Raw genomic sequence first — 15284 nt, forward strand, 5'->3', positions numbered from 1 at the left:
CTGCAAGGCCTTGAGCTCTGTACCACTGAAGCGAGAAATGGTCTCATTAGACTGGCCTGCCCAGCACTGATGGGGGTATTCTCACACTCTGCCGGCGGAAGGCGTTCCCCAGCCCCAGCCATAGGAACGGACGTTGTGGCTGACCCCTGGAAAGTAAATCAGACACACTTTATAAATCCTGATGCCTTGAGTAAGCTGGTAGGTGAGGATGGAAAAGATGTGGGGGAACTGAATGACCGTGACCATTTCCATACCTGTGTGTTTGGGGAAGGAAAGTCACAGCAAGAAGCGGGGGGTCCCCTCTCTTTTATTTCCTTTCTAAAACCACAGCCACCCCGCCTCCATGAGAAAGTCTTGAGATAAACAAGGCCTGTTGCTGGGCTTTGCTCCATTACAAAGGCCATGAGAAGGGGAGGCCTGGTATGGCAGGCGGGCTTTGAAGAACAGAGGTTGCTGCTGGAATGATTGAAGCCAACAGCACAGAAAAGTCCGCCAAGGTGCTGGTAAGTTAGAACTGTGCCGATGGAAAACGAGCACAACCCAATGATGGGGCCTCCTAGCAGCCACGTGCCCAGCTGAGCTGGGTGAAGTCCAGTGTCTTGAATCCGGAGTCCTTTGAGCTTCAGAAAGTGGGGAAGAACAATTTGAAGCCACCTTCTGAGCTCAGACTCCGTTCCGATGGTGCGGTTCCAAGCTGTAGGGGCCAGTTTTCTGGTTGCGATCGATACATCCTTTGGGGCTACCAATCTTGCAAGAACCGCTGGTGAGATTTGGATTCTTCAAATCCCAACCCTGGCCCTGCCTCAACCTAAACTCAAACCCCAAACTCTAGCCCTGAGCCGAACTCAGATCCCAAAACTCTCGCCCTGATTTGACCTTGAACTCAACCCCCAAACCCTAACACCAAGCTGCGCTCAAACCCGGAGCTTAAGCCTAACTCCTGTCCTGGCTCCAACCTCCTCAGCTATCTCTAGGCAGTGGGGGGCGAAGCGAAGGACGTGGGGCAGACAAGTGACACGTCTAAGTCTGTAATATAGTCTTCTGAGACCCTGGCCCGTGTAGCCCTTGGCACTGTCTCGTAGTGGTGAGGTTGATGCGCCCTGGTATGCTACTTCTGTCCTTTGAAGGGCTTTGTTTCCGAGATGTTCCATTGGTAGCAGCTGATATTTCCACAGGAACCTGCTTGAATCCTGCAGCGACTTGGCAGCCGGCTCCCTGCTCTCCATGCCCTAGATTTCAGGGAGGACTGTACTTTGCTCAGGGTGTCTCTGGTTACAGGTGACATTTTCTCCCTAATCCCAGGTAGGCTGCCATGCTTTTAAAGCAAACAGAAGGGACAATTCTGGGTACAGCTCTGGTACATGTTAATGCCTCCCACCCCGCTGTCAGACGGACACTGAGCCATTCTTCTAATCACCGCAGCACAATAGCGAATGTTATTTCTAAACAATCGGTCCTGCATAACCACTGTCCCAGCAGTCTAACTAGGTGAGGCTCATGTGAACTGGTTTCATTCAGTGCATCGCTTATAACCAGGTAGGTATAAAGCCTCTGGTTATGGGAGACAGAACAAATCAAGGTACATTGCTTCTGCTATTCATGTGCCGTGCAAACAGCTGTGCTGTTGCGTCTCTATGGCGTTAATACCAGCACGTGGCCCATGTTGGTGAGCCCTCCTGCAAATGAGGAGCCGGTCTCTGCACCTTCAATTTCATGGGAAAGGGCCATGAGTGACAATGCCGTGCACGAGCAGGTTCCTAGGGCACGGTAACATAGTGGGGAAAGTGCTAAGTGCATCTGGGCCTTGTCTACACTAGAGATCCCAGCAGCTGGGCTGCGCCCTTTGGGAGTCCCAGTTCCAAGAGGGCCTTGGGCAGTCAGAGAATTAGATATGTTCATGGCAAAGGCCCATCAATAGCTATTGCCAACATGGTCAAAAGATGCAAACCCATGTTCGGGGGGACCCTGAATCTCTGACTGTCAGCAGCCGAGAGGGGAAATAGGAGTGGATCTCTCCAGAACTGCCCTGTTCTGCACACTCCCCCTAAAGCGCTGATAGTGGCCACTGTCAGAGACAGGATGCTGGGCTAGATGGACCACCGGGCTGACCCAGTGTGGCCGTTCTTATACTGAACATTAAAGCTCTTTGACGCTGAGATATGTTACCATAACCAGCCCCTGCCCCGCGCTGTACTACCCTGGTGTCCCTTCAATATCCCAGCCTCATCCATGCACCACCACTTGCAAACCGACGGTGGTGAGGCACACTGCGTGTGTCTCATTTGCGCCAATCTCGCCAGCACTCCTAAAAAAACTCTTTAGTCACCTGTGGCTCTACACCCCGGACAAGTGGGCGTGTGTTTCCTCTCCATACAAACGGTAGGGAGGCAGCGCTGATAAACGGGGGCTGGGGAGGAGGATGCTAGACAGTGATCTAAGTTATCAGCTGTCCCTTTCCAGCTAGAAAGATGACTGGGCCAAAACAAAAATCCACCACCTTACACAGAGGCCGTCGCACCCAAGTGCTAAGCACCCAGGAGGGCTTCTCCTACTTGCCAATGTTTTCTGGAGGACTGATGATTAGAGTGAGCAAATAATTGATTTTTCGGTTTGGGGGCCAAACTGGACAAAGAAAATCGCTTCGTTTCGAACCAAAACTGAAATTTTTTCCACATTTTTTTTCCTGCCAAAACAAAATGGAAAAACGAATTCATATTGGTCAAACAAAACATTTCAAATGTCGATTCGAATCAACATTTGCTAAGTGAAATTGTGAAGCGTTTTGGTTTGAAAATGTCAGAATGAAACAGTTCAATGTTTCCAGGTTTATTTTTTCAGGTTTATTGTTTGTTGTTGTTTTTCGGGGGTGGGGGTGGGGGGTTATGGCTAAAACTATTGGCTACATTGAACCCAAATTCATGAATAATTTCACTGCCCTGAAACAATTATTTTTGGGCAAATTCACCAAGCTCTGCTGAGGCCAAGACTTACGCAGCAAGAAGAGAGAGATCTCACCCATCTCCCTGGCTCCTTCACAACTCCGAGCCTCTGCAGTATCCCATCTGGCCAGGGAGTAGCGTGACCAGGTAGCAAGTGTGAAAAATTGGGACACTTTTTTTTCCGGGGGTGGGGTAGGGCGGGATAATTGCACATATAAGACAAAGCCCCTAATTTCAGAACATCTGATCACCCGAGGCAACAGGTAGAGTCTTTGCTACATTCCCCAACTGACCTTTGCTGCTGACATCACCCGAGTCTAATAAGGTCATGGAATAATTTTTCAAGTTTGTGGGGATGCTATTGAGTTAAATGCTGTTTAGCCCCACAAAAGCTGCGGCCGGCATTGTGTGCTTTGTTAATAAACATGAGTTTACCTACCTAGTTATGGAAATTAAAAGCACTGAGCTATTGATCGCAGCATGTGTGACTTCCTTATGCGCCAACGTTTAGATACAGTAGGTAAGTCCCTTTGATGTGTTTGTTAATGATAAAAAAAGTGTATTGAATTTCACTCGGGTCGTGCTCTGAGCCTTGAATTGTCAGTGGCTGTCACGCCTGTTCACACCCAGCGCTATCCCTCACTCACCGGATGGGAACCAATAAACAAAAGAGAGAGCAACTCAGCATTCTTCCAGGCAAAAGATCTATTTGAGTCTTAAAGACAGTCCCCCCAGGAGTGTGTCACTTCGGATGCAATTTAATAAGAGTCTACATGTTTAGATTGTAAGCTCTTACTCTAGGTACATACACCACCTTGCACAATGGGGCCCCGACCTCATTCGCCTGTGGGCACTACCACAATATAAATGCTAACTTATAATACTTTAGTGCCTTCTGGTGCTGGATCCGGGAAAGGGGACCGGGGGCCATGCCCCCCCCACCACTTTTTAACAAAAGAAACATAAGCGCAGAATTAATGTCCCCTGCAGATTCCCCCCCACCCCCGCAGAATAATTGATTATGCTGGGGAGGTGCTGCAATTACACCTTTCACCCACCAGGGGCTGCCATGGTGCCAGAAGAGAGGGCAGTTGGCTCACTGTCAGAGCAGCCAGCCATGGAGAGGGAGGAGGCACTTTAGCTTTGCCCCCCCCCCCACACACACACACACACTTCTACAAAGTTTCCTGTGCCCTTGCCTAAAGTGCTTTACAAACTATACATCCATCATCATTGAAATGCAGCCACCTCTGGGGTGGAGGATTATGGCCAGCAGATGCAGAGCACAGCAGATGGGTAAAGGAAAAATGTTCTGGGGCAAACCCCATACTCTTACAAATATGGGCCAGGGGTTCTGTATTGCTCACACAAAGCAGACAGGACCCTGGTTCTTAAGGATCTGCACCCTGTAAACTACACAGAACTCATTTTGTCTGCCTCAGAAGGATCAGCCATCCCTGCTGGGGTTTGAACCTGTGTTTCCCGGGCAGCCTGATTTGCAACTCATGCTGCTTGTACCGAAGCCGGAGTAAGTCGGAATAAATCAGTGGCAATCTTCAGTTCAGTGCCAATAGCCTCTTAAACCTGCCAGCTTGGAAAGCCACAAGACAACAAATTGCCAATTCAGACAAGAAATAAGGCATGCCTGGCAGGGTGCAGCTGTCAGTTTGCAACTCATATGCTCAGTGGATGATCTGCTGTTTCCCAGACACCCAGGTCTGCACTAGAAGCGTGTGAGCTCCCAAGGCAGATATGCCATTGCACAGTCTGATCACTGACACAGCAGGGAGAGCTGAAGAGAGCATCCAGCAGGGAACTGACAAGAAACAACACACCCTGCAAATGTAGCATAAGCAATGCAGGAAGCTAGCACTTGTCTGCTGTGGGGTGCAAGGTGTCTGTCTTCCAACACTCGGGGTATACCCACGCTGCAAAAAAAGACCCATGGCAGAGCCTGGGTCTACAGACTGGGTGTAGATGTTTCTGCTCCAGTTGGCGCTCAGGCTCTGAAACCTGGGGAGGTGGGGGGTCTCAGAGCCCAGTCTCCGGCCTGAGAAAGAACCTCTCCACCGCTAGGTTTAACACTGTAACATGAACCCGAGTCTGTAGCCCCAGGCTCTGAGACTCACTGCTGCAGATTTGGGGTGGGTTTTTTTGCAGTACTTGAAGAGTCCAGAGCCAGCCTTCAACAAATTAATAGCAAGACTTGAATTGACTCCAATGGAAGGTGGTTGGAACCTGCAGTACTCACTAAAAGTAGGTCTTGGGTGGCCAGATTGGAATCGCCAAAGCACAGGGTGCTAGAAGAACAGCCCAAATGAGGTGCAAGGTCTTGCCTCCATGTTTCAATCAGGCAGAGGATGACCTCCATGGGCTGCCGAACTTGCAGATGCTTTGTGCACACTGTGGATTGCTGGCAAAATGCTCAGCTTGCAAGAGGCCTATCCAGGAAATTGTGACGGGGAATTCAAAATGTAATAGGAACTTATCGGAGGTGGTGGAAGGGAGTTTTATGGAAGAAGATATGAATTGCCTTGGAAGGCTATTGGAAGGGATGATGCATGTCTAATGCCCTCTTTCTAGCAGACAACTTATCTCTACAATACTGTGACTGTGCTAGTGTAGACTGGCACTGTTTTGCCTACACAGTGCACTTCTGCTTTTGATATCACTCTGAAGCTTCTTTGTAGAGTGAGTGTGCATCCATCTCCATCCATGGTATCTTCCAAAGTACTTCCACATCTTCCTTGCCTAGCCTTGTGTTCTTCCAGGCTCTTCGATTATATCATAATGTAGCTCCTTGCATCAAAGAAGGGACTATCCTTCACTGTCACACACCAAAGAGCAAAGGGCCCCACAGTCAGTAGAGGAAGGGCCTAGAAAGAAAACAGCATTTCCACTTCTGAGCAGTCCAAGATGGGTTTGAGTTTCTGGAGTGGGCTAATTCTTTACTGGGAGGAAATACAATGGACCCAGACTGCATGGAACCTGGGGGGAAAGGCAGGAGTTGCAGTAGGGAAGAGTTTGGAGGAGACGTCAGGAAATCAGTCTGTGTACACATGGCTGGAATGTTAAGCAGCAGCTGGAACAGCTCTGCAACTAGTTGCCAATGAAGAGCCTAGCCAATGCTTAACCCCTCAAAATAGAACTTTCCACACATGGGTGAATGGCACGCAGTATCTGCACAGCTCCCATCCACCTGGAACATTATCGTGTGATGCAGCAAAAGGCAGCAGCCGAGCTCAGACACAAGTCGCTCCATTTACTCCAGCTAAACAGAGTTCTGGAGTCTAGTTCCCCAATTCCAGGGTGCCTCTCTGTGGCTGTGTAAAGCCTGTTCCCCACAGCTGGGTTCCACTCAGACTGTCTCAACCCCACCCCTAGCCACTTCTGTGTTAGAGGGGCCACCCTTGAAGTCACTGTCTCAGTACTGCCAACCCCAAACATTCAAAAATCAAGAGATAGTCTTAAAAATCATGAGATTTTTTTTAAAATGTGGGTTGTTTTATTTACTTTCTGGGTTTTGCACCTTTAGGCTACACTAGGGTCTTGTTTTTAAGATTTTATCCCTAACCCTCAGCACTAGAAACTTTTTTTTTTAAATGAAAGCTGAGAGTCTCATAGTTTCACATGACTTGAGCGGCTGGAGCTATAAGAAACAGACCATGTCTCATGAGAATCAGTAGCACTGCTCCCTCAGCCAGTCAGAACCAGTGCCCAATTTGAGACACCTTGTCTTGAACACGCCATGCGGAGAACCAACCTCTTTTCTGTTCTTATTTGCAGTGGCCCTGTACCCTCCCCTCCCCCCCAAAAAATCCCAGCAAAATGACAATATCTTGGTAATAAATGCAGTCTGTCTGGAGACAATGTCATGCCATGAGTCTGATCCAAAACCCATTGAAAGAGTCTCATTGTCTTCAATTTGCATTGGATCAAGACCTGTTTTCAAGATGATTAGTGATTTCCCTGATTTGACGACTCAAGAAATTAGGGAAATCTCAGGCTTTCAAGGTGGTTCTGTATCAAATCCCAAGTACTGGAAGAAATCGAGATACACAGAAAATCACTGCCGGAGAAATGAGCAACCCCCCCCCCCCCCAATCCACTCATGAAATACTTAGGGTTCTGTATTGCATCCCAGCTGGGAGAAATTATATGCTGCAAAGTACATACAGCTGTGGAAAAGTCTTAGAGGTGATTTAATAAAATGAGGCAGGCTAATAATATATGGAATTAATAGAACCAATGGCTGTTGCATCTTGAGTTAATCAGATGCTTTCCCCCAATGGATGTAGCTGTAGCATCACTGCTGGGCCCCCCCTTCCCTAACCAGCATCTCTCCTCTTCATCTTAAAGCGCTCTCATTCTTCTAGCCATGGGTCAGTCCTGCAGCGCTGACTTCAGGCTAAATCCGGTCCTCGTGTATGGGAAGCCAGTAGGAACTGTATATAGCCGAACACCAAATTTTGACCTTTGTGTTATTCATTATTATTATTTAGTATCCATATTGCAGTATTGGGTGGGGCCTCAATCACAGACCCCATTGGGCCAGGCGCGCCACAAAGGCAGACCCAAAAGACAGGCCCTGCCCTGAGGAATTCACTCGCCCCTCCGCCAAGGAGACGTACAGCCCTGTCGTCACCTCCTGCCCCCGCCCAGAGAAAGGACGGAGGTGCAGAAAGTTGGGAACGTTTCTGGAAAGCAAGTGACAGCAGCAGCGGCCCTGGGGACAAGAGCAGAAGGAAGAAAGAGAAAGCTCTCCTGTTAAGAGGGCTCTGGGGAGCCATAGCTCATAACTGGCTCCAGGCTGACGTCAAAAGATTGGTGAGAAAAAGCCCAGTGTAATATTTACCAATTGCTTTCCAAGCCCCCTCTGTTCCAGCAGGGAGAGATGTTATTACAGCGCTTCGGACGGAGCATAACAGAAGGCCCTTAATCAAGAGAGATGAAAAAACCTATGACACACAATGCATTTTGGGCTCTTTATTAAGCTAAGTGAGGGGGGATAATAGAATCAATGCGCTCCTCGTAACTGCATGCTCTGATGAAAGGAGCACCTTTTAGAGAGCCGAGGTGAGTCAGCACCACAACCCCAGTGGGGAGACATCAGGAATGAAGTCCCTCCCATTTGGGGTTGTCTCTAGAGGCTACAGCAAGGGACTGGAAATCCGGACTCCAGGGTTCTGTTCCCAGCTCTGGGAGGAAGTGCCGTGAGACTGGGAACCAGGATTCCATTCCCGGCTTGCGGGAATTTGATTTGGTGGTTAGACCAAAGGGGGACTGGAAGTCAGGACTCCTGGGTTCTGTATGGGTCCTGTCATTGGCTCCCATGTATGATCTTAGGCAAATTCCATAAGCCCATTTGTTCCCCCATCCACCCATCTGTAAAATGTGCAAAAGATGCAATACTATCCTCCCCACACTGCAGGATCCAAAGCAGAGCCAAACTGGAAAGCCAGGTAATAACAGCCATGCTATGCTGATCAGTGTTAACTGCTGCCAGCAAGGGGCTGTGTGTCTTAGGCTAGGTCTACCCTACCCGCCTGAATCGGCGGGTAGAAATCGACCTCTCGGGGATCGAATTATCGCGTCCCGTCGGGATGCGACAATCGATCCCCGAATTGACGCTCTTACTCCACCAGCGGAGGTGGGAGTAAGCGCCGTCGACCGGAAGCCGCGGAGGTCGATTTTGCCGCCGTCCTTACAGCGGGGTAAGTCGGCTGCGATACGTCGAATTCAGCTACGCTATTCGCGTAGCTGAATTTGCGTATCTTAAATCGACCCCCCCCCTGTAGTGAAGACCTGCCCTTAGATCCAAAGACAATCACGAACCTTGGTAAACCCAATGGCTGGGCCACATGCTCGCTGAACGGTTCAACATATGTTCACCTGACGTGTGTGTTTGTAGGGACTCAGCAAGCTCACGCCGCCCTCACGCCCCCATGATCGAATGCTGCTTTGAACACTGTTTAAGCCTCATGAACTCCCACCAGCTTTTGATCCCGCAGGGTAGAAATCTCACAAAATCATCTCTATGCCTGCACTTTCTGCTGACTTGGGCCCTGCGAGAATGGCTGCTCCAGCATCTTGGGGTGTGTGCAGCCAACCGTGGATGAGAAAACAGGTCGCTGGAAAACAGATGAGCCTGGCACCGTAACCTGAAAAACAACACAGTTGCGGTTTGTCTGACCGGAAAGGTCAGTGGGTCTGATGGCCCTGCATTGAGAGCTCCCTGGCCCTGAATAGTCCCACCTGGGCATGGTTAGCAGAAGTTACCTAGGTGTCCTCAGCCATTTCAGTCATAGGACAGGGCTTCTCAACTAGCTGCTGACTCATGGAGGGCCTCAAGAGGTCATCTAGTCCACCCCCCTGCACTGAGACAGGGTTAAATGCTCCAATACATCTGTTAGTCTTAAAGGTGCCACAGGACTCTCTGTTGGTTAAATATAGTGAGACCATCCCTGAGAGGTGTTTGTCTAACTAACCTGTTCGTAAAACCTTCCAGCGATGTGGATTCCACAACCTCCCTAGGTCACCTGTTCCAGATCTTAACTAGCCTTAGAGTTAGAACATTTTTCCTAATAGCTCACCTAAATCTCCCTTGCTGCAGATTAAGCCCATTACTTTTGCTCTATCTTCAGCTGATACAGAAAACAATTGATCGCTGTCCTCTTTATAGGTTTCAGAGTAGCAGCCGTGTTAGTCTGTATCCGCAAAAATAACAGGAGTACTTGTGGCACCTTAGAGACTAACAAATTATGCTCTAATAAATTTGTTAGTCTCTAAGGTGCCACAAGTACTCCTGTTATTTTTGTCCTCTTTATAAACATCTTTGAAGACTGTTATCATCAGCCTTCTCGTCTCTAGACTAAACACGCCCAATTCTTTCCTTGTAGGTCATGTTGTCTAAACCTCTTATCATTTTTGTTGCTCTCCTCTGGGACTCTCTCCAATTTCGTCACATCCTGCTTGCAGCTTGCACCCGAATGGAAAACTCAAGTCCATTCCTGATCCTAGCTGCACCTTCAGCCATCGTCCCGATTTCCGGGCGCCTGGTTTTGCCGTTCAGCATGTGTCGGTGGCATGGAGCAGTGTCTGGATGAAGAACACGCTGCCTTTCCTATCACCGAGGAGCCTCACAAAGGGAGCAAATGGATTTTCCACGTACTGAGAAGAGCTAACTTGGGAGGAGGCTTTGAACAAGCTATTTTTACTCCCCCGGGCATGATTATTAAGCGTGTGGTTAGTGATAAATTCTGATCGAGATGTTCGATTTGTCTATCCGCAAGGAACAGGCAATTCCTAACTCCCTTGTTGTTTTCAGTCAACCACTTCTATTAAGTGATCTTTGTTATTTCGGGGATTGATCAACTTGTGCTTTAGGACCATCTAATAAACCTCCTGGTGCTCTCATTTATAGATCAGGAACATTCCCAATTTGGGAATTATATGCTCTCTGCCTAAAATCCCTCTTGCGGCTTCAACTGGCTATGATGTTTCCCAACACCTGGGTTTCTGTGGGCTGTTTAAATAGCTGCTGCATTCCCCCCCAGAGGCAGCAGCATTTTATAGCTGTAGGGATGGCCAGTGTTTACAATCGCTTCTGGATTAGGATTCGGCTAGAGTCCAGATTTAGGGCCAATGTGGATTAGGTTCAATGGTATCAGATTTTCACACGCTGTTCTTGTGAAACGTCCATCATCTTAAATCTTACAAGGTCAGATATTTGGGGTGGGGGGATTTCTCTCCAGCCACATCTGAAAATAAACCCTTCCAATACAGGGTCTGCTCTACAATCAAAGGTGCTTGGGATTTTAATCCAAGCCATCTCATCTCTGTGCCCCAGCTATGGTGATCCTGGCCTGCATCATAGCGGCAAAACAGCCATAATGCACCAGTTCAACCAGGGTAATACGTCCCCATGGGGCTCCTGAATCGATGGGGTACTTAAGCAAGCAAGTAGGTTCTATCCCTTTCTCCTCTGTCTTGTCGGTTTAGATTATAAACTCTTTCTAGGCAGAGCTATCGATTGCTGTGTTTGTACAGCACCTAGCACTCTGGGCCCTGATCTTGGATGGCAGTACTGTGAGCAGTATGATTAACTGGAGAACTTTAATCACATGGGTAGTTCTATTGAAGCAACTGACTTCAGTGGCACTGCTCCTGCTCATGTGCTTGATGCATATACACTTGCATAAGTAGCTCACTAACTCAAGGTCTACATAAGCCCTGCCAATGGAGCAATGGAGCCCAGGGCCATATGGCCATGCCAGTGGGTTGGAAAACTGCCATAAAAGCCCTGACTGCAAATTGCCATCTTCAGATTAGTCAAGAGCTCTGTTCTGCTGGCTTCCCCCGCTCCCTTTGACACCCTAATGTCTCCCCACACTTTCACCTGGCAATCAATGTGGCTCACTGCTTGTGGTTCCATCCTGGCCCAAAGCAATTTTGTTTCAAGCACTTTTTCATTTCCTGCTAACTCTGTCTTTTGGCAATTGATGTAACTGATGCTCTACAGTCATCTGCGTGGGTGACTGAGTTTGTGGGGTTCCATCTGCTCACCTAACATCTGTTTACTCCGGTGCTTTTTGACCTGTGCACCCTTAATAAAATCTAACGTTGCTCCCAGGAAAAGGGACCAGCAAACCGCACCCTCTGCTGCCCTCTAGCGGAGACACTCCGCATTACAAGGAGGCACTTCAATTTGGCCACTTTCTGATCTCGGAATCTCTTCTTTTAGTGATTCGTTTTCCCCTGTGTTTCGAGGCATCCGTTTTTTCTTTGCATATTTTTTAACTTTTTAAATGGGCAGAATAACGGCCCTGCTGCAGCAGCACATAAATAACAGCGCATAAGGCGTAATGATCCAGTGGAGTTGACCCTTCTGGTTTGTTAATGTTTGCTGACGATTACTGGACCTGCTTTGCCACTGCTCGCCCAAGGTGAGTGGCTTTTAGGCTGTGAGAAGCAGCAGGCAATACAAAGAGCCAGACTTCAATAATGCATCACAAAAGCTTCCAACCAGCAGCATCAGGAGGACTGGAAAGTGTAATAGATAGTAGGAGCTGACCCGCAAAAACCTGTTACATGTTTTATGAGTCCTCTTCTCTGCAAACTATTTCCATCGAGAGAGGGAAATACACAGGAAATGAAACCACAAGGGGAAAACAAAGGAGCCCAGTTCCCCAGCCACCCGCAGCCTGGATAGAAACATGGGGCTAAACTGAAACGGGAAAATCGGGGGGGGGGGGGGGGATGGCAATCATCGGAATAGCTAGGACCCGTCGGAGAAAGGGAACTAAACGGGCTTTGGGTGGTGGGATTGGGAGGCTAACCTTGGTACCTACATTGGGGGGGGGGGGGGGAGGGAATCGAGGAAGCTAAATAAGTGACTCTTCGGTGTAAGTGACAAAGGGCTGAAAGAGACACCAGAAATGGTGCGTGTGTCCACAACAATCCAACGTGTCCCGCTCAATCGATGGCCCCTTTTCAATGTCTTTAACGGCAAATATCCCCTGTCCCCCCGTCTGTTGTGCTCACAAAGCCTTATCCGGCATATTTGTATGGAACTGACAGACAATAGCCATCGATTCTTCCCCTCCCCCGGCTCCACTTCTGCCCGGGAGCAGCTCCCTGAACCGCCCGGGAGCCCTGAAATCAGCCCGGAGCTGGGTCGGTTCTGGCGGAGCGGGGAGCCGGGGACCATGTATCCAAGAGGAAGGTGGCACCGAATCCAGCTGGAAGTGGGGAGGGGGGGTCATTGCAAAGTGCCCAGGGAGATTGCACGAGCCCCGTCTCACCCGGGGGTGGGGGGGCTCTGCATGCCCCGGGGATCGGGCTCCAGCAATGCAGCAGGACGGTTCCCCCCCACCCCGCCCCAGCGCAGGCAGAGCCAAGCGGTCGTGCACCAAGCCGCGCCCCCGGAGGGCCCGGCCAGCCGGCTGCAAGCTGCAGCCTCCCCGGGCTGTGACGCTGCCGAGGGGCGGGCGCGGGCAGCTCTATATAAAGCCAGCGGCGGCTGGGGCCGCTCACACCGGACTCGCAGCCTGCACAGGAGACGGGGCGCCCAGTGGCCAGCCGTTCCCCAGACCCTCCGCCGCCTCCTTCCATGAGACCCGCCGCCATGATCAAGAAGCTGTGTCAGAGCGAGTCCGAGCTGAGCATCCCGGCCAAGAACTGCTATCGCATGGTGGTGCTGGGCTCCTCCAAGGTGGGCAAGACGGCCATCGTCTCCCGCTTCCTGACGGGCCGCTTCGAGGAGCAGTACACGCCCACCATCGAGGACTTCCACCGCAAGTTCTACAGCATCCGCGGCGAGGTCTATCAGCTGGACATCCTGGACACGTCGGGCAACCACCCCTTCCCCGCCATGCGGCGCCTCTCCATCCTGACAGGTACGGGGGGCCGGGGCTTGCGAGGCGGGTCCCCCAGCCATCCCGGGGGCTGGGGGCTGCGGCGTCCCTCTGGGTAGGGAAGGGAGCGGGGGACAGTCACCGCTGGGAATGCTCCTTGTGCCCGGCTCAGGGGACAGTCAGTCAGTCACAGCTCTCTCTGGGCCACTTCTGCCACGATCGGAGCAGTTTGCATGTGCCACTGATAGGCACTGGGGGGATCGAACCTGGGATTTCTGGAGTTTAGTGCATGAGCTAAAAGCCAGAGGGCTGTTAGCTAAGACTGGAGAGCAGACTCCTTAATCTCTCTCTCTAAGTGGTCTTGGTGCCACTAGGTGGGACAGAGCACCACACCCAGAAGGTGTGTGGGTTACACTAGGAAAGTGAAGGAAGCAAGGGCCCAGCGGGTGTGTTTACCCAACACCCATGCAGGGGGGCTGGAACAATTTCTATAGCGGGGATGCTGAGAGCCATTGAACCAAACTGTAAACCCTGTATAGGATGGAAACCACTTCAAGCCGGGGAGTGCAGCAGCCCCCCTACTTCCAGCACCTATGTGTCCCAGGTGGTTTGGATGGGGTGTGTGGGCTGCTCACACATGGCACGCCTTGCAATGTAAAGCTAAAAGCAAAGCAAAGCAAAGCCTCGAGCTCACATGGCTGCTTCTCTCCCCAGCTGCCCCCTCCCAGTCGAGCCAAGCCCCTCCACCCAGGCTGGAATTTGCATGCAAGCTCAGCAAACAGCCTGGTGCAGGGAGTTTGCAAACTTTATTTCCCTAGGCAAACGTGGGAGCAAATAGGGAAATGCAGAGCACTGCTGCTGGTTAGTGGCAGGGTTAATTGGGGCTGTCCATAAATTACCTAAGGCATATTTTGGTGATTTTGTTTTTGAAGAAGCCCCCCCCCCACCCCCAACCCTGAAACAAACACACAATTCCACCCTGCAGTGCGGTAGTTTATGGACAGCCCTTAGGGCAGTGCTGAGGTTGGTGAGCTGATTGGGGACAGGGCTCTGCCTCCATCCAGGACCAGGTCCTAACGTGCCCTCTCTCTGTGCCCCCCTCTCCTACAGGAGATGTCTTCATCCTGGTGTTCAGTTTGGATAACCGGGACTCCTTCGAGGAGGTGCAGCGGCTGAAGCAGCAGATCCTGGAGACCAAGTCGTGCCTGAAGAACAAGACCAAGGAGAACATGGAGGTGCCCCTGGTCATCTGTGGCAACAAGGGCGACCGAGACTTCTACCGGGAGGTCGAGCCCCGGGAGGTCGAGCAGCTGGTCGGGGCAGACCCTCAGAAATGTGCCTACTTTGAGATCTCCGCCAAGAAGAACAGCAGCCTGGACCAGATGTTCCAAGCACTCTTTGCCATGGCGAAGCTGCCCAGCGAGATGAGCCCGGACCTGCACCGCAAGGTCTCGGTGCAGTACTGTGACATGCTGCACAAGAAGGCGCTCAAGGGCAAGAAGCTGTTGAAGGAAGGGGCCGAGGGCAGCGGCGGGGAAGCCTACGGCATCGTGGCCCCCTTTGCCCGCCGGCCCAGCGTGCATAGTGACCTCATGTACATCCGGGAGAAGGCCATCGGCGGCGGGCAAGCCAAGGACAAGGAGCGCTGTGTGATCAGCTAGGAGCCTCCTGCCGTCCCGCTCCCCTACCTCCCCCAAAAGGGAGGGAGATACATTGGGGGGGGAAGCTTGTTTTACCATAAACTCTGGCTGCCCAGGGGTGGTATGTGCCCCAGCCAGGGTGGCATCTGCCCCGGGGGCAGGTTAGCTCCCACCCCCTGCCCAAGGGGATGATTTGCATCTGCTGTCCTCTGCACCCACTTTTGGGGTGCAATGGGGGGGGGGCTGCTGCTGCTGCTGGGGACACCCTCCCCCCCCCCCCAAGGGTGAGAGACTGAGGACTTTGTGAGCACAGATGAGGCGCCTGGGAGTGGAAAGACATTGACTCTAAG

At 51.0% G+C, this 15284-nt stretch overlaps 1 protein-coding gene across 1 annotated transcript; it reads left to right on the forward strand.

Annotated features, from left to right (window-relative positions):
* Positions 1-13050: 13050 nt before the first annotated feature.
* Positions 13051-14955, forward strand: RASD1 (ras related dexamethasone induced 1). The gene is made up of 2 exons (XM_065412664.1): positions 13051-13336; positions 14405-14955. The coding sequence occupies exons 1-2, from the start codon at positions 13051-13053 to the stop codon at positions 14953-14955; spliced, it is 837 nt and encodes a 278-aa protein (XP_065268736.1).
* Positions 14956-15284: the final 329 nt, after the last annotated feature.

Source organism: Emys orbicularis, chromosome 10 (genome assembly GCF_028017835.1).
Source record: "Emys orbicularis isolate rEmyOrb1 chromosome 10, rEmyOrb1.hap1, whole genome shotgun sequence".
In the NCBI taxonomy this organism is placed as follows: domain Eukaryota; kingdom Metazoa; phylum Chordata; order Testudines; family Emydidae; genus Emys; species Emys orbicularis.

Bases quoted from the DNA above. Each gene is read 5' to 3' on its own strand.
- RASD1 (XM_065412664.1), top strand. From the start codon at position 13,051: ATGAGACCCGCCGCCATGATCAAGAAGCTGTGTCAGAGCGAGTCCGAG. The intron at 13,337-14,404 runs GTACGGGGGGCC...CCTCTCCTACAG, and splicing joins GCGCCTCTCCATCCTGACAG to GAGATGTCTTCATCCTGGTG.